Below are 23,770 nucleotides of genomic sequence, written 5' to 3'. Positions count from 1 at the left end.
GCCTGCATGACACAGAAAAGATAGTCCATGCCTTCATTACCTCAAGGCTAGATTATTGTAATGCGCTACTGTCAGGTACGCTACTGTAGTTCCTAAAATTCAGAGGAGCTCTGCAGGAGGAAGAGCTTTCTCTTATAAAGCTCCTCAACTCTGGAATAATCTCCCCGAATATGTTCGGGACTCAGACACAGTCTCAATCTTTAAGTCTAGACTGAAAACTTACTTGTTTAGTTTAGCTTCTGGTTATTAATGTTTTTTCCTTTAGATAAGGCTGCAGATTCAGTGATTAATGTATATAGGAAATTGTGGTAAACTGAAATGCTTTTAACCTAAAAAAAAACCCCACAGATAAGATCACTGAATCTGAGATCAGTTAGTTTCTGCCTTATTTTCTGTTAAAACAGGTTAAATATATAATTTAAACATTTACACCATTGTACACAGAGCATGCACTTTAGTATATGGTAAACAACATGGTCAACAGTCCTGCTTCAACCAGCTTGCTGTGCCAACCGCATTAAAAAGGTGTTTACCTGTTTACCATGCATGCTTTATAGCCACAACAGCCTGTGGTGTAGCATGTGGGTACCCAGGGTTTACACTTACACACTGGCAGTATTAAGATGAGCGGATTCCCCCTGTTTCATAAGCAATTATTGATTTTCATTGCATTGTAATCAAGAATTATACTTGTTATTTCCTGTTACAGAGGGAGAATAATGTAGACATTAATCGTGTTAGATATAGTGTTAGGGTGTTTTCACACTGGCCTTTTTTCCAGATCTAGCTGTGCTTGTTCCATGGGTTCGGTATGTTTGGTAAAATATAAAAGCTGTTTTGGAGACGGGAGCAGTTTAGGGAACCAAATTTTTATTATTAAAAATAATTAAAAACTGCAGTTTTAAACTAAAGGAAAAATCTACTATAAATTTGACCATTTTTATTATCTGTTAGTATGTGTATAAATGCATAAACTTAAATGGATGCATGGCAAGGTAGTTTATATGAGAAGCAGGTCCTCCAACATGCAGCATCTCTTGAAATGAAATTTGTCTGCTTGGTGTTTCTGAAAAACCTGAAAATCTAACACTTTGAAAATGTCCTTTCTTTTACTTTCACAATTTCTGAAGGTTTAGGTTCTCTTCTTTCAAGTGTTTAGCAGGAGGTTTGCTGGCTGCTTTCACTTTTCTTTTTGGCAGCATGGCAGTTTCAGCTCAAAGTATGTAGTAGGCCTGTCTGCTTAATCATGCTGTAGATAAATACTGTGATTACTAGGCATGATCTATGCTGTATCTACAAAACAAAGTCACCATGTTGGATATCTCCCACTGCACATGAACATTATGCTGACAAATCAACAACTAAAGTAAACAATCAAGATTTACTTTTCCTAAAAGGATATAGAATGATGATTTTTGTATCAGGCTAATTTATCTTTTTTTTTAAATGACATGTGTAGCACAATTATTTCAACTGACACACAGAGGGTATAACCTCTTCCCAAATTAAAAAAACTCTAAACACAAACAATCTGACATAAAGCCACGTGTTTCCACATCAAAACACTGCCATTCAAAATCACTATGTGAAGTAACACTATCAATATGTGTAACTTGAACAAATACCTTAACGGTTAAATTAAAGCACTTCAATTGAAAATCAAGCTCTATAAAAAGACCACAGGCGAGGGGAGGAAGAGTGAAAGGGAAGGGTAGAGCTAGTAGAGAAAGAATGAGAGGGGAGGAATAATAAAAGGGAAGAGGAGTAAGAGGTAGAGTGAGAGTAAGAGGGGAGGAAGAGTGAAAGGCGAGAAAGAGTGAGAGGGGAGGAAGAGTGAGAGAAGAGGAAGAGTGAGAGGGGAGGAAGAATGAGAGGAGAGGAAGAGTGAGAGAGGACGAAAGTGAGAGGGGAGGAAGAGTGAGAGGGGGAGGGAAAGTTAGAGGGGAGGAAGAGTGAGAGGTGAGAAAGTGTGAAAGAGGAGGAAAAGTGAGAGGGGGAGGGAGAGAAAGAATGAGAGTGGAGGAAGAATGATAGGACAGAAAAGTAAGAGGTACAGTGAGAGTAAGAGGGGGGAAGAGTAAAAGGAAGAGTGAGAGGTGGAATGAGAGTTAGAGAGGAGGAAGAGTGAGCAGAGGAAGAGGAAGAAGTAGAGGGAGAGTAGGGGGGGAGGGAAAGTGAGAGAGAAGGATGAGTAAGAGGGAGAGGAAGAGTGAGATGGTGAGGGAGAATGGGGGAGAGGGAGAGTGAGGAGAGGAAGAGGGAGAGGAAGAGAGAGGTGAGAGAAAGAGTGAGAGGGGAGGAAGAGGGGGAGGGAGAAGTAAAGTGAGAGGGGAGAAGGAGTGAGAGGGAGGGGAGGAGTGAAAGGCGAGAAAGAGTGAGAGGGGAGGAAGAGTGAGAGGGCAGGAAGAGTAAGCGAAGAAGGGACAGTGACAGAGGAGGAAGAGTAAGAGGGGGCAGGAGAGTTAGAGATGAGAAAGAGTAAGGGGGGAGGAAGAGTGAGAAGAAGAGTACGAGTGAGAGGTGAGAAAGAGTAAGAGGGAAGGAAGAAGGAGAGGAAGAGAGAGAGAGATGAGAAAGAGTGAGAGGAGGAGAAAAAGTGAGAGCAGGAAAAAAGTGAGAGGGGGAGGGAGAGGAGGAGAAAAAGTGAGAGGGGGAAGAGTAAGCGGAGGAGGGAGAGTGACAGAGGATGAAGAGTGAGAGGGGGAAGGAGAGTGAGAAGAGGAAGAGGGAGAGGAAGAGAGAGAGGTGAGAAAAAGAGTGAGAATGCAGGAAGAGTGAGAGTGAGAGGAAGAGACAGAGAAGTAAGAAAGAGTGAAAGGCGAGAAAGAGTGAGAGGCGAGAAAGAGTAAAACACATATGCTGCACCATGTCCAGCTGCATCTCCAGATCTATCTCTGATTGAAAATGGTTGGGATGCTATTGGATGCCCTATCAACATTCCACCCATACCGCACAATGTGCAGGAGCTGTGTGAGAATATTGAAGCTGCATTGCATGGGTTATCACAGGACTCCATTAGGAACATCTACAATGCCATGCTGAGACATCTGGCATGTTGCAGCGTTACTCATGCTTTCACACTTGTTCTGTATTTAACTCTAAATCCGTCTAAATGTTTAATCAATTATTGTTACTGGTAACCTTTATCTTCATATAAAGGATTAAGGGGACTAATATGCTGTATCACAGGATCATTCAGGTCATTCAACCATTGTTCTTGGCGTACCCTGCCCTGGACACTCGCAACAATGAAACATCATCAAAAGATACATTTCATGCATACAACTTTTTTAATAAATCTTGTGCTTATCTTTAAATGCCCTGTAGACTGTTCTGCATGGTATTGTTGATATTGTACAGTGATATCTGTTTACAAGACTGTCTATTTAAATGTCTTGAGTACAAGCGATTGCCACAGTTCACACACCCACAGCCTCCCACTCTCGTGAGTTTCAAAAAGTTTGAGAGAAGAAACAGAGGAAGATGGCAGACACAGTTAAGCGCAGGATGAGAAAAAATGAAAGCAGTAGTTATCAGACCCACACAGCCCCGGCTAGAAAATACTGTCATTATTAAGCCACAGAAAGGGCATCCTGAGGGTTAACAGACAATATGACTACAAGAGATTTCTGAATAATGTGATGGGATTTTTTCGTGGCTGTGTCAGACGATGACGATCGTGATAAGAATGAAAAAATGATGATGAAATCGTTTCCACACTGGAACGAAGTGTGTTCAGTTTATGTGACATCAAAGTGAACCTCAGTTCTACATTAGAATAAAAAAAATCCCTTCTATCAGTGCACCGTAGTGTGTATAAGAGACCACCCTTAATTTATGCCATTTCCAGTTCAAATGCTGTTGTAGGAGATATTTTCTACAAGATCTACAGAGGTTAGACAACGAAACTGAAACACCTGTCATTTTAGTGTGGGAGGTTTCATGGCTAAGTTGGAGCAGCCTGGTGGCCAATCTTAATTAATTTCACATTGCACCAGTAAGAGCAGAGTGTGAAGGTTCAATTAGCAGGGTAAGAGCACAGTCTTACTCAAAATATTGCAATGCACACAACATTATGGGTGACATACCAGAGTTCAAAAGAGGACAAATTGTTGGTTTGTCTTTGTGATGTATCAAGAGCCACGGTATCCAGGGTAATGTCAGCATACCACCAAGAAGGACCAACCACATCCAACAGGATTAACTGTGGACTCAAGAGGAAGCTGTCTGGAAAGGATGTTCGGGTGCTAACCCGGATTGTATCCAAAAAACATAAAACCACGGCTGCCCAAATCACGGCAGAATTCAATGGTTTTAGACCTGAACTCTCCTGTTTCCACCAGAACTGTCCGTCTGGACAATAAATTATTGTGGTCTAAAACCAGGTGTTTTAGTTTCATTGTCCCACCCCCTATATTTAAGCAGTCCAATGGTACATGGAAAGAAGCTGTTTCTGAACCAACTGGTTCTGTTATTCAGGTTTCTGTACCTACACCCCTGTGTGCTTGGGTAAATGGAGTCCTCTATTATAATTCTCCCAAATTGCCCCAGGCAATAGTTGGTGTATAAATCCAGAAGGTTTGGGAACTAAACCCTGGTGATGTATTAAGCCTCAAGAGCAGTACAGTTCCCATACCAGATGGTGATGCTTCCCATCAGGATGCTCTCCACAAGGCAGGTGTCTTGAGGATGCAGGGATTCAAACCAAACCACCTCAGCCATCTGAGGTGCTATCTTCACCATGTATGGTGTATTGTGTCCATGTGAACAACAAGGAACATGAAGCTGCTGATCCTTTCCACAACCCTACTAATAAGATTTATTATGAGAAATGGATAGAAGTTTCTAAAACTGCCAACAGCTCCACTTAAACAACACCACTTAAAGCTTTCATAACTGAAAGTGGTTTTCCACCTATCATGTTTGGTCCTCAGACTTTTTCAGTTAGGTCCAATCCAGATTAACAGGTATGTAAGGTACTACAAACCAAAATACATGGCCTGACTCAGTCCGGATCAGCTGAACCATGGTTTGTCTGCAATGTGAAAATGATGTGAAACACCTCAGAGCATATATACATAAGTGTGGCCAGGCCAAACATTGTATGGCTGCTACTTTACAGGACCTAAGAACATTTTAGTGTACAATATTATTTTACTCAATGTAAAACTGCATTAGCAATATTGTGTTTTTTTTTTTAGTGTATTGAAATGGCAAAGGAAAGAAATTACTTACATATTACTCAATATCTCAGAGCAGAGAGAGAGAGAGAAAGAGAGATAGAGAGAGAGGATGTGTAAAAGTGGGCAGCTGACAGTAAAATGGGTGGGGGTGCTGAGCAAAGAAATTGAGCGAGAGAGCTAAATTGTGGGCCGTGAGAAAGTGACACCATACATTTCATTCTTCCCCTCATTCCCTCACACAAACCACAGCCTCTCCCATTACACACACATAGACACACACACTTTCATCTTTCATGTAGAGTCTACAAATCAAATACTGACATACTAACATACAATACAAAAATCTAATTTTAAAATGAAAAAAAAAAAAAATAATTAAGACATAATTGTAAACTATTACTAGTACTAGAAAAGTGCATTTCTGTCAAAGATAGACAGAATAGTTTTAAAACTACATTGGTTCCCAGTAGTTTCACTAAGGTTGCCTGGTGGTTGCTAAGGTATTGCTACACTGTAGCTGTTAGCTGCTAAGGTGTAACTATGCAGTTGCTATGGTTATGAGTTGGTAATTGGTGCTGGCAAGAGGTTTCTATGGCGTTGCTAGGCTGCTGCTAGCAGCTAGTCCTGGTGTATCAGATTGTTAGTGAGTGGTTCCAGTTGTGTTTCAAGTGCTCACTTGGTCTAATTGAAAAGGATGGGAGGAAATTGGAGGAAGCAATACATGCAGTTCTGTGTCTGTGGAGCAATTGAAACTGTACGCCTTTAATACATGTAAAATAAATACATGCAAATGAGTGTAGTAAGTGAAAAAATGTGTCTGTGCTGTGTGATGTATGGGTTCAGACTGAACAATCTGGAGTTAAATAAATTAAAAAAACCACACGTTTATTATTGTAAAACCACAACTGTGACACTAAATGTGTTGCTGCCATGAATTTTTAATGGTAAAAATGATCACTTTCACAATCTAATAATAAATAAAATATGGGTCCAGTACCACTGGACTGAGAATAGTCTACCAACCAGTAATATCCAGTCAACAGCGGCAGCTTCCTGTAGGCAGTGTCCTGTGGGCATTGATAAAGGACAGCAGGATGATCAACATAAACTCTGCAGCAACAGATTCAGAGCTTCTGTCTCTGACATCATTTTATCTACAAGGTGGAGCAGCTTGGTAGGAGGACAGTGAGTGAACACAGTGTTTAAAACCTCCAGCAGCACTGCTGCATCAGATCCACTTATACCAGCACAACACATACTAAGGGGGCTTTCATACCAACCTTGTTGGGTACAGACCAAAGGATCAGAATTTGGTCCGACCATTATGGGATCTACTGAACAATGGTTCCGGACGTTTGCATTGTGAAAACACTTTTCTAGATGGTCCAAACTTTTTGAGGCAGGCTGTTCTCAGCCATAAAACAAACTAGTGTTCGAACATGTAACAGGGCTGGGGTTAGGAAAAAGAATTGGTCCTGGGACAAAACACACAGCTACCCCACAAACCCCCTATATGCACTATATACAGGAATTGGACAATGAAACTGAAACACCTGAGGTTTCATGGCTAAATTGGACCAGCCTGGTGATCAATCTTCATTAACTGCACATTGCACCAGTAAGAGCAGAGTGTGAAGGTTCAATTAGCAGGGTAAGAGCACAGTTTTGCTCAAAATATTGGAATGTGTGACATACCAGAGTTCAAAAGAGGACAAATTGTTGGTGCACGTCTTGCTGGCGCATCTATGACCAAGACAGCAAATCTTTTTGATGCATTAAGAGCCAAGGTATCCAGGGTAATGTCTGCATACCACCAAGACGGACCAACCACATCCAACAAGATTAACTGTGGACGCAAGAGGAAGCTTTCTGAAAGGGATGTTCGGGTGCTGACCCGGATTGTATCCAAAAAACATAAACCACGGCTGATCAGATTACGGCAGAATTCAGTGTGCACCTCAACTCTCCTGTTTCCACCAGAACTGTCTGTCGGGTCAATAAATTATTGTGGTCTAAAACCAGGTGTAAAAATGACTTAATTTGGCAAATTAAACAAGCTAGATAAGCTAATGTGTCTCTATTGTCACAGTTGTTGTTATGCTGGGTGAGGCGGTATATCCATGAATGGCTAATAGCCATGAACTTCGAATAATGTGGACCTAAGCACAATTCAATTTTAATTTTCAATGTGCCCATAACATTTTACATTCATAAATTACTATCTGTTACATTAGCTATAGCTACCCATTATCTCTATGTACTGTTGTTTTGTTCTGTTATTTGTTTGTTATCTGTTTGTACTGAGTGGAACTGGTTCTTCTTAAGGTTTCTTCCCTTTAATGTAAGGGAATTTTTCCTTGCCACTCTTGTCCAGGGGTGGATCTAGCCATTTTGGGGCCCTAGGCAAAATATAAACAAGGGGCCCTCATTCTTGAAACACACACAAACGATCGATCGGCAGTGTATCAGTATCGGACGATTTTCAGCCAAAATACGGAATCGGCGATCAGCAGATATTCTTCTGATTTTAGCCGATCCTATTCAGGAGTTTAGGGTTAACCAATTAATCAGACCTGTGTGTGGATGGCCGGTGAAACTGCTCACTTACAGGAAGCTGCAGTTCCTCGTCCAACCACTAGCCAGAGCTGCAGCAGCACAAGCCCCGCTGTCTTTACTCAGTCAGAGCTACAGCCCAGCCATGGGCTACAGGGCTCAGCTTAGCCAGTCTGGAGCGTTTTTTACAGTTTTCTTAAGTTCATCTGTGTATGAAATAAAGGTTTTAACCCCACTAACCGGATAATACAGCTCTCTACAGTTCATCTTTCAGCCCAAGCAGCTAACAGCAGCAGTTAAGAGCAGCCATCATTGCTCGGATCACACTAAAAACAGGTCAGTTAGCGCGCTGCTAACCTCATGATGTTTATAACTACGGAGTTTAGTGGACACACCACGGCTGCAAGGTTAGACTGTTGAAGGTTACTGAAGACTATTAAAGGCTATTGGAGGTTATTGAAAGGGTAAGGGCAGAAATCAGTACAGGCTGGTTAGATAAGTGATTCACGTCCTCGTCCTTTGCTGCGGTGAAACTGTGAATAGCGCGGTCACAGTGATGTTTATTAACGTCATTAAAACAGATTTTGTCAGGTATTGTCTTATAAATATTTACTCATAACTTATATCTCTCCTAAAAAGCATTTATTTTGGTCAGTAACACTCTTGTGTTTATTTACTATCAGTGTAAATTACCAGTGTTTGCTTTGGCGTGGATGTAATTAGAGGAAACACATCGTGCGGCACATTACTACGTCATCATATTATGGACTAGTCCAATGCAAGGGACGGAGGGGGGTATGTGTGGACAATTAGTATTTAGACATTAATTCGGTATTCTACTGATATTTCTGTTGTTTTTTATAGAAATATGTTTTTTCTTTACTTTACATCAGTAACAAATTAACATTGTTTTTGGTGTATTTACGTCTGTAGCGGTTTGTGCAAGGACTCTTTGACTCTTTGATCAGCAAATTTTAGTCTTTCAAATTTAAATCAAACAGTAAAACTTAAGATTTGACAATGTGCTTCCAAATTCCTACTCTCATCTCCTGCAACACCCGTAGACACCGGCATCAGGGCAGAAACCGCAATCCTAGCAACCTGTTGTACCCACCTAGTTCCCTAAGTTCTCAGGTGTTGGTGCATGGGGGACTCTGGAATTGCCATTCTGCAGTTCTGAAGGCTGACTTCATCACAGCTCTTGCCTCTGCTCAATCTCTGGACTTTCTGGCTCTGACTGAGACTTGGATCACTCCAGAGAACTCTGCAACTCCAGCTGCCCTGTCATCTGCTTTTGCCTTCTCCCACTCTCCATGGCCAACCGGCAGGGGTGGTGGAACTGGCCTGCTTCTGTCGCGTAAGTGGTCCTTCACTGTACTCTCTTTTCTGCATCTTGACATCTCTTCTTTTGAATTTCATGCTGTCACTATCTCTTTTCCTGTCAAACTCCATATCATTGTTCTCTATCGTCCTCCTGGCCCACTGGGCAACTTCATTGATGAACTGGACACTCTCCTGAGTGGGTTACCGGTTGAATCCTCACTTATCCTCCTTGGTGACTTCAACCTCCCCTCAGAGAAACTACAGTCATCCTGTCTTCTTCCACTTCTGTCTTCTTTTTCTCTCTCCCTCAATCTGTCTGCTCCAACTCACAGAGCAGGAAACACTCTAGACCTTGTCTTTAGCAGACCTGCTCCAGCTCTGGATCTAACTGTGACTCCTCTAGATTTCTCTGACCATCACTTCCTATCCTTCACGCTCTCTCTTCCTGCTCTTCCTACAAACACAACCTCTTCAATTTCCACTACTCATTGCAATCTTCGTGCTATATCTCCCTCCTCTCTTGCCTCAACTATCTTGACCACTCTTCCGAATCCTGACTCCTTCTCTTCCCTCCCTCTGGAAACAGCTACCAACACCTTCCTCTCATCTATCACCTCTTCCATCAACACTCTCTCTCCTCTTACTTCAAGGCCAGCAAAATCCTCTCCAGCCACCCCATGGCTGTCGGATGTTCTACGCAACAACCGTAGAGAGCTAAGGCTAGCCGAGAGAAAGTGGAAAAAATCTCAACAATACTCAGACCTTTGCTCTTACCAATCTCTCCTATCCCGATTTTCAACAGAGGTAACTGCTGCAAAATCCTCTTTCTACAAAAGGAAACTGGAAGAATCAGCATCTGACCCTCGCAAACTCTTCACCATCTTCTCACCTCTGCTAAACCCTCCCACTCCTCAACCTCCCACAACCCTCTCCCCGGATGATTTTGTCAACTTCTTTGAGGAGATAGTAGCAAATATCCGCCAATCCTTTCCCCCTGCCTCTACCCTTCACACCAAGCTCTGTCTTCCACATTCTACTTCTCTGTCTCACTTCTCTCTGCTTTCCACAGATGAAATCCTTCATCTTCTACATTCTAACAATCCAACCACTTGCCCACTTGACCCTTTACCATCTTCCCTCTTTCAGACAATTGCTCCTGACCTCCTTCCGTTCATCACTCACATCATTAACACATCATCTGGTCATGTTCCATCAACTTTTAAGACTGCCAGAGTGGTTCCTATCTTGAAGAAATCAACTCTAGACAGCTTGGATGTTGGCAACTACAGGCCAGTTTCTCTCCTCTCTTTCCTTTCTAAAGTCCTTGAGCGTGCTGTCTACAACCAACTTTCTCTCTTTCTCACTCAGAACAATCTTCAGGATCCTAACCAGTCTGGCTTCAAACCTGCACACTCTACTGAAACTGCCCTCATTGCAGTTACAGAGAAGCTTCATGCAGCAAAAGCTACCAACCTGTCATCTGTTCTGATTCTCCTTGATCTATCTGCTGCTTTCGACACGGTCAACCACAGCACTCTCCTTTCCATCCTCACCAGCCTTGGAATCATTGGCTCTGCATGGCAGTGGTTTGCATCGTACCTGGAGGACCGTTCCTACCAGGTAACTTGGCAAGGGGCAACATCTGCCCCATGCAGACTCTCCACCGGGGTTCCACAAGGCTCGGTGCTTGGTCCTCTTCTTTTCTCACTCTATACTCGCTCTCTGGGTGAAATAATATCTTCTCATGGATTCTCATACCACTGCTATGCGGATGACACTCAACTAATCCTTTCTTTTCCTCCTTCCGACACTCAGGTTTCATCCCGCATCTCAGCATGTCTCAATGTGGATGAGTTCTCATCACCTAAAACTCAACCCCAGCAAGACTGACCTTCTGTTCATCCCAGGAACTATGAGCCTTCACAACAATCTCTCCATCTCTTTTGACAACTCACTGGTCACTCCATCGGCAGAAGCACAAAGCCTTGGTGTAGTAATGGATGACCAGTTATCATCCTCGAGCCATATTGCGAATCTGACTCAGTCATGCAGATTTCTCCTGTACAACATCCGAAGAATTCGACCGTTTCTGTCTCAGGAAGCCACTCAGGTGCTTGTGCAGTCTCTTGTCATCTCAAGACTTGACTACTGCAACTCTCTACTGGCTGGTCTTCCACTGAGAGCCACCAAACCACTACAATTAATTCAGAATGCTGCAGCACGACTCGTCTTCAATCTTCCGAAGTTCAGTCATGTGACTCCTTAGGTTTGCCTAATTAAAGAACCGCCCTCTGCTCTTGTCACCACAATAATTGGCATCTCCGTGCTGCTGCTCATAAGAGGCGTGGACCTGTTTTTCTCTCAGTTCATCACTGACATGGGATCTTACACCTTACACCCTCGGCTGTTGTAACAAATTGTGAAGCTTGTGAAGCTTATAGAACAATTTAAAGAAAAAAAGGCAAACTCTGATGATTCACAGAGGGTTTTTTGGGTGATGGAACATTTAAATACCTTCACCCCACCACCCCCTTTCTTCTCAACAACCCCAAACCCCCCCTGACACACAGGTTCTTAGAAAGCGATGTTCACAGCAGGCAAGGAAACCAAAAGATCAAGGGATGAAGAGAAGCCCACCGAGCCCCCCCATGTCATCCTCTCCCTATCCCCCAAAATGCCTAAGCTCTTCTCAGCCACCAAACCCACTGCACCGTCTGCACCAGCTGCACCCCCATCGCTTCACCTCCCCGGAGCCCCAGAGCAGGCAGGCAGCCCCCCGCCACAACCACCACACAGCACTACACACACCACCGGGAGAGAGAGAGAGAGAATCAAACACCTGACTGTAAACTATGAGATTGGGGTGAAAATAAATGCTTGAAGGATTATTGTTTAAATTTTCACTGTTTTAAAAACACAGATATTGAGCTTAAAACTGCAATTCTGTAAAATGTAATTCTCTGTGAATACAGGAAAAATGTAGCTAATATCAAGTAATGTCAAGCAGACTTCCATAATAGCAAAGAATGGTAAATAAATATACTTTTATATAATTTTTCGGTTTCAAAACATTTTTTAAGATTAATGATAGAAAAACAATCATTATTAAACACTGCCTGGTCGATGAGAGTTAGTGTTGAAATTCTGACATTAATTCAGCGTTCATTCACGGTTTTAGAGCTCGGTTTGCTGCTCACAATGCTTTTGAAAGAAGGTGTGAAAGCTGCTCCCCTTAAATAATAACAATTGACATTATTGTTTAAATGTCTTTTTTAGATTGCAAGAGCACAGTACATGCTATAAAACCAAAATAAAAATAAGACATACATATTTAGTGTAAGTAGAGTTCAATACAAACAATATGTTTAATAAAACCATCATTTTGAATCCGTGTTGAATCGACCTACAATTGATGTGCATTAATAAATCAATTCTGACCAATAAATTTCACATGAAAAAATGTTTATTTAACATACGTTTGGTATTTGGGTTGCTAATGTCATTTTTGATACTGTAAAAATGAGACATCACATACAATGAAAAAACACTCTGTAGTGTTTTTCTTGATCCGAATAATCATCTAATTTACACACCATTACTGATTTAAAGTGGCAACTGCAGCTCCCAACAGCTAATTAGGTTAAAATTCACAGCATGTTCACACACAGCCTTCTGTTATGCTAGTAGCTACAATTACATTTCAAACCAATATTTCGACATTGTTTAATGTTAATTACAAATTCCTAAGCAAACGCATTTCGGTAGCGGCTCCCTGATGCCCGCGAGTCACATATAATCTCCCGGAATTCAGAACGAGCGCCCCAAACGCGCACACAGGCGACAGACTTTTTTTCTCTAATCGCGTGTGGGAAGGAGAGAGAGAAAACAGAGAGGGTTCTGATTGGCCTGTTCTCTGCAAAGAGTCTGTGAGCCAATCATTTTTTAGTGTGGGCGGGCAGTGTTTTTCCCGCCTCCCGGACGGGATTTGTTTAGTGAGTGAGAGAAAGCAGATCATGCCGGAGGCAATATTAATAATTATTTTAATATGATATGAAATGTTTTTGATGTTGTGCAATTTTTTTGTGATATTGTAACTGTCAATTTTTGTCAGATAAAGGCAAAAAAAAAAAAAAAAAAAAAAAAAAAAAACAAAGGCAAGCAGAGGCAGGGCCTTCCAAATTCCAAATTTAAGTTTAAAAAAAGTAAAATTAATTAATATAAATCCATAATCCTTTGGTGTATGTGCTCTCCCTGAAATCAACCTTTGCAACTTGGGATGTCTGAACTTATGCAGTTAAAATATTGAAATCTCTGCTTGTAAACAAAGATCCTTTATGACCTCTGGTTCATCAGAATTTGGCTAAATCTGAGGAAAAACATTAGCAATTTAATGACCCGTAGACCAAATACTGACTCATCTTTAGAAATCTCTCATTTTAAACCATGATAAGATCATTGTTTTGCTGCTTTAAAGGTCTGAATCAGACCTGTTTCATCACTTGCATTATGACTAGCGCACTGTGCTAACTGCTTAGCATGCGCTGGTGCTTTTCAGGAGAGCTAGCACATCGTAGCCGATTGAGGAAGAAGCTCATGGTTAGCGGGAAAGCAAAGAAATTTAAACGCCTGCTAAGCATTCTCTACCTTCTCGTAAAAGCCTTCAACTTCACACTTCCATCACTTTTTTGACCAGATCACCACCAAGAGCTTAGTTCCCCAAAAACAACAAACCATGTGTGAATTAGAGTACAGTTACAGCGCATACACTTCAAGTAAAAAGTTAGCCAGTTTATAATTTTGCCATTTAAACTTTTCTTTAGATTCAGTGAATAACCTGAAATGGTACAAAATACAGTGAAGTTGTGTGTTGTATATTGTAAAAAAAGTAATTTGTTAACAAATAAATTAATTTCCAAAACCTCTGTCTGTAGTAAAGCAGTGCTGAACCAGATCATGTTACTGCAGCATTTACACATTTACACACAGCAACTTCACGCTCACCAGATAACTAATAATTATTTAAAAAATAATAATTACAGATGTAGCCAGAGAGCTGTGAGTACTGTTTTCTAAATCTTTAAAGGACGCTTAGAAACTGCAGAAAACTGGTACAGGTTGAGTCAGGTCTGGCTGACCCACATGGCAACACCTTTAGCTCAGCTTAACATTGGACTAAGTTTCAGTTTCAGCAGTGAAGAGACGAATTTCGAGGCCTGACAGGTGAAGTACAGTAATAAAGTCATTGCTAAGAGGAGAAAGCATAAAAAAGCAGCGTGTCTGGGCCATACAGCACTGTTACTGAACTACTAAACAACAGGGATGTTCTAAAACTAATTTAGTTAAATTTAATTTAGTTATTGCTTTTCTAGACCATAGACTGTATTTAAGGAAGTATCTTTTTCCAGACATTTCCAGTCAAGTGCCATCCCACTGTCATTATCAGCAGTTTCCACTGTACATGACATTTAGAGACTTATTTAAAACATTAATTTATTTTAAATGTAATTAAGATACAGACTGCATGCCATAGGTTCATAATCTCAAAATATACATTTTCTGGTGAAACTTTCTATATTAGTTTATATATTAGTTTAAAAAATGAACAGCATAAATTTAATGGATAGGCCCACTGAGACCACACCCCACCCTTGTCCTACATTTTATAATCAGTTACATTTAATAAGTTAAATTTAGTAAGTTCAGTGTTATTTAAAGTGTCTCCCATTTTTCTTTATTAAAAATCCTAAAAAAATGAACCACATAGTTAAGGCAGTTAAGGTTGTATTTTTATTTTTATTTTTACAATAGGTCAGATGGACCATAGAATTTAGAGTGAAGCCTCAGTCTGATTTCCCATCACATTCAAAACCAAAAACCAAATCACATCTCAGTGCTGTGATGACAAAAGTGTACCAAGTCAGAGAACGAACACCGTCCACACACACACACACACACAAAACAACCACACACTCTCATACACTCTCACACGCTCATCACAAACCTTAACATTGACTTCATGCTGTGCTGAGAGGTAAGTCCAATTAAAGATCTAAAGAAAAAGGTTTACATCTATCCTGATATTAGGCTGATAGTAGATTTTATTGTATTTTAGTTGATAATTTGTCTTTTGTATTTGCCATCCTGACTGTATAAAGTTGCTGTGTACTTGAGTTTAGAAAACTCCAATGGATAAAAGTGAAATTAGAATTTAGCTTTAAATTCCTTATATTTGTATGTAAAATGGTTTAAAATGTTAGTTTTATGAACAGACTATGGAAAAATTAAAGGTTATGGGTAAAAACTAAACTAGTTAGTTTTAATTTAAAATCTAAATGTGATTTCTGTAAATGTAAAATTTCAGATGGGAATTGGTGATTAGGAAATATTTTTTTACGTATGTATATTTGACAATTCTAAGAGAATTTGAGATTTAAAAAAAATTGGATCACTCTTTTTATTGTGATTTTTTTAAAGAGATTTTTTTAGGAGAATTTGAGAATTTGACAGACTGCTGCTTGTAATTGTAGAATATTAGAAATAATTTGTTCACATTATTTAAAAGAATTTGAAAATCAAGAGTTAAATTTTGATGTATAGAAATGCATAGTGTTGACACTTCGGTCACTGGTGAATGTAGAAATTCTGAGAGAAATATTTTTGTATATATCTGACAGATTTTAATAGAATTTGAGAAAGCAACATATTCCCTCGACTGACGCTGGTAAATGTGGGATTTCAGAGATTTCCTGTCCAGCAAAACTTTCATATATGATACGTTTTAAAAGCAAAAATTGACCGCTATACAACAGAGATTTTTGTGAACTCTGTTATTCACTAGTGATTATAAAAGTGTCAGGATCTGAGAATCACTGCTAGTTCAGCATTGGTGAACGTTGCTTCAGTGGAAGCGTGAGCTGCAGTTACAGTCGGGTGAAGATGAAGGAACAGTGGGAGATACGGGGGGTTGGCTGGGGCCTGCAGCTGGCTGTGCTGCGATGTTGCTGGGGGGTAAAAGCGTAACCTCAGGCTTTGGCATCCTAACTGAATCACACAGGTGTGTGTGTGTGTCTGCTCACTCTCCTCAACTGCTGAACACCATCACCCATCTCACCACTAGAGTTACACACCAATGGAACGAAAAACTTTTCTGTAAACGGATACATTAGAAATGATGTGATGTATAAAACATCTGTCTATCTTATACTGTAAATATATGTTTTATATATTATATATACATACATGCTTGTATGTATTTTAATAGGTGTAAATATATGAAATTTTCTTATAATATATATATATATATATATATAATATATTTTCTTATTCTATAAACTACAGACAACATTTCTCCCAAATTGCAAATAAAAATATTGTCAATTAGAGAATTTATTTGCCGAAAATGAGAAAAGGCTGAAATAACAAAAAAGATGCAGAGCTTTCAGATCTCAAACAATGCAAAGAAAACAAGTTCATATTTAAGTTTTAAGAGTTCAGAAATCAATATTTGGTGAAATAATCCTGGTTTTTAATCACAGTTTTCATGCATCTTGGCATGTTCTACTCCACCAGTCTTACACACTGCTTTTGTATAACTTTATGCCGCCACTCCTGGTGCAAACATTCAAGCAGTTCAGCTTGGTTTGATGGCTTGTGATCGTCCATCTTACTCTTGATTATATTCATATTTTGCAATATACCATTTGTTTCCCCTAAAAGCCCTAAGATTTGTACCATTTACACTTTGTTGTGTATATGTATACTTGATTACTGTCATATAAAAAATCTAAAAGAAACACATACACACATGCACACACACATACACACAAACGCACACTTACCACAAACACCTGCTAAGCTAATCAAGATTTGTTTGCAGACAGCAGCCTGTTAGATGAATGGTGTTTGGTTATTGTTGTTCTGCCTCTAAAGGTTCTGCTCTGTTTCTTTGTTTCAGGCTGATAATTAAACTCCACTCTTTTCGTCTTTCTTTTGAGAAATGCCGCGTTCATTTTTGGTCAAGAGCAAGAGGGTGGGATCCTATTACACACGACCACCTGCCCACTTCCACAACTATGAGCATGATGGACCATTCAAAGCCCAGAAACCCAGTTGGAGCATCTCACCTGAGCACCAGGAACTCAATTCAGGAGCTACAGCAGCTTCTACTGGTTTAGGATACGACTCAATTCAGTGGGTTCCTGTGGCCTCCAGCCCTGACCCTGCTTCTCAGGAGGAGAACTGGGCCTCCTGGGCTACAGGTAGCCGGCAATTCAATTCAAATATAATTTTAATGTACAAACCGGACAACACAACAAATAACATAATGATAAAAACACCTGGACAGAAAGTGAGATAATGAGGACATATGGCTAATTTGAGAGCTGGTTGTTGATTATGACATGCTCAGTCATGGCATGATAGAGCAGTTATAATAAATAATCAGAGATGATACAGGACAGTGGTAATATGCCATAGTAAACTGTAGACTAAAAAGGTAGATTAGATAAAAGCTTGTGAGAAAAGAAAAGTCTAAATTTAGAGCATTTCCACACTAGCCTTTTTTCTGGACCTTTTTTCTGTATGATTCTCTATGTGAAAGCTGAGTACTGATCTTTGGTCCTCCTAAAATTGATGGTCTGGGTTTTTCTTTCATTGGACTCCACTGCAGGTGTGGAAGCTATCTGCTCCCAGTGCTGCATATGGGTTTACGTGATTGGTTCATTTTGTAATTTGATACTTCTACTTATGGCATTGCTTCTCCTTCCATCTGTATATCAAAGTAAAGCACTGTGTAGTGAATAATAAAGAGCATTGGGATCGAACTAAGCCAGGGTACTGTAATAAAGTGCACAGGGGTTTTTTGTTGCCAAAATAGCAAGATGCCAGAGCACATCTCACTCTCAGGCCACCACATACATCAGCATAGATACATTCCTAAATCCCGTCATTATTTTAACAGCACGGGTGCAAGGCATGTTGACAGGTGTAACATAGCAATGAGCATCAGGACATGTGCAGGGTGAATGGTAGGGCCCCCTGTGTGTAAAACCAAAGCAGATTAAACAAGCTCCTCCCCCAAATGAGCCAGGAATCAATCCTTTCAGAACAAGTGTGAAGATACCCTAAAAGGGAGGTTGTTCCAAAAATGGCTCTTTATAGCAGATTGCTCTTCCTCCTGCATTTTTTTTATTTTCTAATTGTAGTGCAACTTTCCTAGTAAAGGACACAGCAGGAGGGGCTGCAGTATCTATCTATCTATCAAGGCTGATCTAGGTCATGACAACTGTGGAGTAAGGTAACTGTCCTTTTCCCTTTGATGTTCTACAGAGCGGCTGGGTGTTGAGAGTGGATCTGGGTCAGTGTGGTCATCTCCTCATCACCTGCAGGCTGATGGGAGTCTGAGGGACAGAGAGCAGGAACTGGAGAGACTGGTTCACGCTCTGCTCAGCCACAGACTGCAGCTCAACGTCAAAACCCCTCTGTGTGAATGTCCACTGTGCGAGAAGGTGGGTCAGCCCCTCAGAACCATCTGCAGATCTTTAAAGCTTTATACATTTTACAGAACACTTCTCAGATTTTGTAGAATTCTGTCATAAGAACCCTTTATGCAACTCCAAATTCCTTTGAAAACTCTTTAATATCTTTAACAAAAAATCTGGAACTTGAGAGAAAGCTTAAAAGACTTTGGAACAATAAGTACATTTTTAAGTCTCTGTCTCTCACCACTTTCCATCCCTCTCTCACTCTCTAACTCTTTTTCTCACCACTCTCCATCTCTCTCTCACCACTCTCAATCTCAATCTCAATCTCACTGTCTCTCTGTCTCATTCTCTTACTCTCTAACTCCCTTTCTCATGTTTCTCTCTCTCCATCTCTCTCACTGTCTCTCTGTTAATCTCTCACTCTCTAACTCTTTTTCTCACCTCTCTCTCTCTCTTCCTCTCTCTCTCTCTCTCTCTCTCTCTCTCTCTATCTCTCTCTCAATTCAATTCAATTCAATTCAATTCAATTTGGCTTTATTAGCATGACTGTTTTTGAAAACAATATTGCCAAAGCAAATGTCAAAAACTAAAAATATAGTAAGACATCACTAAAAATATTAACAGATGCATCAATAAAAAGAAACATTGACAATAATAACAATAGTAATAACATTAGTAATAATAACAACAATAATAACAATAGTAATAACATAAGTAATAATAGCAACAATCATAACAATAGTAATAATATCAACAACAACAACAACAACAACAACAATAATAATAATAATAATAATAATAATAATAATAATAATAATGAGTAATTAGAATAGACAAGTATAATAATGAATTTTGGTGTAACGGGGAGTTACTCTGTGTGGTATGTTGCCACATATTTGGCAGCAAGAGGTGCTGTTTCACCATCACCAAGAAATATTTTTAGTAGTTCAGATTCTATCTGGGTTTTTAGGTTTGGGTGTTTATTTCTAATTCTTCGTGTTAAAGTAGATCTCTGACGGTGTAGAGATATTCTGCTAATTCATACAGTCTGTTTAGGGCCCGATAGCATTCTAATTTGGACTGGGTTCTCCCTCTCTCTCTCTGTCTGTACTCAGGTGCTGTCGTCTGCAGTGGGCTTGGTGACTCACCTGCGCAGGTCACATGTGAACAGAGTGGCTGTTCCTTTGCCTGGACTGGGCATGAGTACACAGCATTATGGGCTGCAGGCCTCTGCTGGATTCTGCAGCAGAGCGAAAGTGAGCCTGCTTACAGTGTGTGTGTGTGTGTGTGAGTGTGAAAGAGTTTTTTGAATCATGCCAATAAACCCAATTGGAATTGAATTGAATTTAGAGAGAGAAGGTAAAAGCAGTAATAAGCAGTATTTAGTAAAAAGTACTAAGAGGTCACTCTGCATGTGTGTGTGTGTACGTGTGTGTTTCAGGAGCGTAGTTTTGGCTGTAAGGTTTGTGGGAAGGTGTTTAAGCGCTCGTCCACTCTGTCCACGCACCTGCTGATCCACTCAGACACTCGGCCGTATCCCTGCCAGTACTGCGGCAAGAGATTCCACCAGAAGTCAGACATGAAGAAACACACCTTCATACACACAGGTCAGCAACACACCTAACCCTCTCACTGTGCAGACCAGAGACCAGGCCCGGACCCTCCTGGGGGTGACGACCTCCCTGCATTAGAATAAAAAGTCAGCAGACAGCGAGAGTGTCTACCTATAATTAACTCTATATAACTTTACAATAACCTTATATACAGGGGTTGGACAATGAAACTGAAACACCTGGTTTTAGACCACAATAATTTATTGTGGTGACGGACAGTTCTGGTGGAAACAGGAGAGTTGAGGTGCACATTGAATTCTGCCGTGATTTGAGCAGCCGTGGTTTTATGTTTTTTGGACACAATCCGGGTTAGCACCCCAACATCCCTTTCAGACAGCTTCCTCGTACATCGTCCACAGTTAATCCTGTTGGATGTGGTTGGTTCTTCTTGGTGGTATGCTGACATTACCCTGGATACCGTGGCTCTTGATACATCACAAAGACTTGCTGTCTTGGTCACAGATGCGCCAGCAAGACGTGCACCAACAATTTGATGGTGCTCTGGTAATTTTGAACTCTGGTATGTCACCCATAATGTTGTGTGCATTGCAATATTTTGAGCACACCGGCTTCTTACCCTGCTAATTGAACCTTCACACTCCGCTCTTACTGGTGCAATGTGCAACTAATGAAGATTGGTCACCAGGCTGCTCCAATTTATCCATGAAACCTCTCACACTAAAATGACAGGTGTTTCAGTTTCATTGTCCAAACCCTGTATATGCCAAGACAATAGAGATACTCCAATCCCTTATCTCTCATTCACTCTCTCTCTCTCTGTCTCTCTCTCTCTCTTTTTCTCTCTCTCTGTCTCTCTCTCTCAGGTGAGAAGCCTCATGTGTGTGTGGTGTGTGGTAAGGCGTTCAGTCAGAGCTCGAATCTGATCACACACAGTAGGAAGCACAGCAGCTACAGGCCGTTCAGCTGCCCGCACTGCTCTCTCAGCTTCCAGAGGAAAGTGGACCTACAGCGCCACCTGGAGACACACTGCACTGATAATAACATCAGCAGCCCGGCTTATCAGTGCAGCTGAAATGTTTTTTTTTAAGCAGTTTTTATGGGTAAACACTATGGAGTTAAAGTATTTAAATCAGTATGTTTGTACACTTGAATTCAGTTTGGACCTTGGTGAATTATCCAATAAGCACATTAAAATATTAAAGTACATTATAAATCTGAAAAAGTAAGTTTCTATTGCAAATTTCACCATTAGTTGTAAACAACCCTGTTAAAATTATAATTCTAATTCATTAATTACATCATTACATATTTTAAGATTAGTATTTAAGCTCCATAAGACACCCTCCTGAAAAACTTGATGTATTGTTTTTTTATTGATCTGTACTTCCCTTCTGGGGGAATAGTTACTCCAGTTAAATCTGTTGTGTTTTGTTGTGCTAATTCTGAATTCTATAAATGATGAATAAAGTGAATTATGTTGGAATTTAATTCATGGTGTGATTTTATGTATTTATTCACTTCCAAAATAAGTAAATTGAATCATTAAGAAGTTAAACCTAACTAATATGTATCAAGGTACAAACATGTGTAAGAAAAAATAATAAATATATAGGATTAAATGTATAAAGGTATAAAATGGTTTGGTATCAGACCCAACAACCAAAACTTAGAACAAGATCTCAGAGCACAGAGCAAATGGGATGTGATTCCATTCATTGTCAAAGTGAGATCTTACATAGAAAAAGGTGTTGAATGAACAAAACACACTTGCACAAGGATTCTGATGTTACAGATTTATTTGAACGTAGCTTCAGCGCTAAAGGATGAGCGAAAACACTGAAGCACATTAGTCACAGTCACAAAACACACAAATCAATCACTGCAGAGCACCAGTCGTTTATCTCTCTGTTTAGCGACATATTTTATTTTATTCTCAGCTCAGTCTGACTGCCTGAAACAACACAAAGCAGCACAATGACACTTAGGACTCATCTAAAGCCCAGCGCTGGTCAGATACTAGTCCAATGCAGGCCTCAAGCAGATCCACTGAGGGCTCAGCTTGAGCGGCCGTGTGTAAGAAGTGGTCTCAGTCTTGGTGTAAGGCGTGTGTGAGCTCCAAAGAGAGAGAGGCACATTAATCAGACCAGGTTAAAAAGGGCAATAGCTCATGGGGTTATGGTTTATCTCATGTGGGTTTTTGTCTGAATTGTTGTCAGTAAAAAAATCACACCCATGAACACTCTCACGCAAACACATCTTCCTGTCCGTGTGTCCATCTCCTGCAAACGACAGAGATATAACATTACATTAACATGTAATTACAAAATGAAACAGTGCAGATGAGATCTCAGGACCAAGCACGTGGTGATTAGAACCAAATGCAACAAAGGCGGCGTCTCAGAATTAATGATGTGGTGATTAAGACCAATCACAGATAGGGGGAGGTCACAGAACAAACAAGGTGGTGATGAAATTATAGTCAGGTGGAGGTTTCAAAAGAAACTAGGTAGTAACTAGGACCAAATCACAGTTAGGCTGAGGTCTCAAAAACAAAGACATGGTTATTAGAACCAATCACATTCAGCAGAAGTTATCAAATAACATGACGGTAGATACAATTAGATCACCATCAGAGCCAGTTGGTGAGGTCCAATTACAGTTAGGGGATGTTTCAGAACCAATAACATGGTGATTAGCACAAATAACAGAGATAGGGGCCTCACCACACACGATCAACTAAACCCCCAAATCCCCCCCCCCCCCATACACCTCTGGACCACTGCCAAAAAACACCCCAAAGCCTACAGGAACCACAGAACAGACATACTGAAAAAATTAACCCACACTTTATATCACAAATACTACTTATATAGGTTTTACCTACTGTACACATAGTAATGTTACCATTTAAACATTTGAAAAAAAAACAGCATCTAATAACAACCAACATATATGAAGAAAGAGCAAATTGTGTAGTCACTATAAAATAAAATATACTTCACAAACGTGCACAGTATAACTATAGCTGTATTTTTTTCTGACATTTATAAGGTTTTATATTCAAGCAGATATATGGATTTTGCTGTTTGAAAATTAGACAAATGCAAGTGCAAGTGAATTAATTAAATTCATTTAGAGAAAAGCACTTTGACTAAACATAAATGTATTTTATTTCACTTTGCTATTATTTAACTGACAATCGTTTTTATATTTTTTATATTTGAAAAACATCAAGGCATAATGCCACCGTGCACTCGCGCCTTTTTTCCGGCTTCGCTGTCCAATACTTCTACATTCTTCAACTCCCGGTGAAACCCGCGGTGAAATACACAGACCTATAAAGGTGTATTTTTGCGCTCGTTTCTCATCACCAGGTCACATTTTGAAAAAGTAAAGTATATTAACTCAATAGTAGTTTTGGTTTGCCTGTCCTGTTGCAACAGATCTAGGGAAGGTCACAGAACAAATTATGTGGCTATCAGAACCAATTACAATCAGGGGGAGGTCTCACAACCAATGATATCAGATATGAAATCAGAGTCAGATGGAGGTCTCAAAATAAGTGATGTGATGATCGAAACTAATCAGAAATCAATCACAGTTAGTGGGAGCTCTCAGAACATACATAAACCTGTTCATACAACAAACGCAAACC

At 40.1% G+C, this 23,770-nt stretch overlaps 2 protein-coding genes and 1 long non-coding RNA gene across 3 annotated transcripts in view; 2 read left to right on the top strand and 1 right to left on the bottom strand.

Annotated features, from left to right (window-relative positions):
* The first annotated feature begins 10,398 nt into the window (after window positions 1-10,398).
* LOC125799444 (uncharacterized) lies at window positions 10,399-12,112 on the top strand. Its single transcript, XR_007438407.1, has 2 exons — window positions 10,399-10,679; window positions 10,875-12,112. It is a non-coding gene; the product is annotated as an uncharacterized LOC125799444 (long non-coding RNA).
* Window positions 12,113-14,813: 2,701 nt separating this feature from the next.
* Window positions 14,814-21,561, top strand: LOC103035241 (zinc finger protein Gfi-1b). The gene is made up of 6 exons (XM_007229823.4): window positions 14,814-15,090; window positions 17,014-17,317; window positions 18,387-18,565; window positions 19,657-19,797; window positions 19,983-20,148; window positions 20,979-21,561. The coding sequence occupies exons 2-6, from the start codon at window positions 17,056-17,058 to the stop codon at window positions 21,185-21,187; spliced, it is 957 nt and encodes a 318-aa protein (XP_007229885.2). The 5' UTR covers window positions 14,814-15,090; window positions 17,014-17,055; the 3' UTR covers window positions 21,188-21,561.
* Window positions 21,562-21,900: 339 nt separating this feature from the next.
* Window positions 21,901-23,770, bottom strand: part of engl (endoglin, like) — a 38,345-nt gene continuing 36,475 nt past the window's right edge. The window contains exon 18 of the mRNA XM_022682887.2: window positions 21,901-22,394. The gene's annotated coding sequence lies outside the window, so the exon portion shown is untranslated. The remainder of the gene's footprint in view (window positions 22,395-23,770) is intronic.

Source organism: Astyanax mexicanus, chromosome 3 (genome assembly GCF_023375975.1).
Source record: "Astyanax mexicanus isolate ESR-SI-001 chromosome 3, AstMex3_surface, whole genome shotgun sequence".
Taxonomy (NCBI): Eukaryota; Metazoa; Chordata; class Actinopteri; order Characiformes; family Acestrorhamphidae; genus Astyanax; species Astyanax mexicanus.
Note: the sequence above shows the minus strand (reverse complement) of the source record. Positions and strands in the feature narration are given on the sequence as shown.

Excerpts from the sequence above, each read along its gene's own strand:
- LOC103035241 (XM_007229823.4), top strand. The coding sequence starts at position 17,056 with ATGCCGCGTTCATTTTTGGTCAAGAGCAAGAGGGTGGGATCCTATTAC. Across the intron at positions 19,798-19,982 it reads GATTCTGCAGCAGAGCGAAA|GAGCGTAGTTTTGGCTGTAA; the intron begins GTGAGCCTGCTT and ends TGTGTGTTTCAG. Across the intron at positions 20,149-20,978 it reads ACACACCTTCATACACACAG|GTGAGAAGCCTCATGTGTGT; the intron begins GTCAGCAACACA and ends TCTCTCTCTCAG.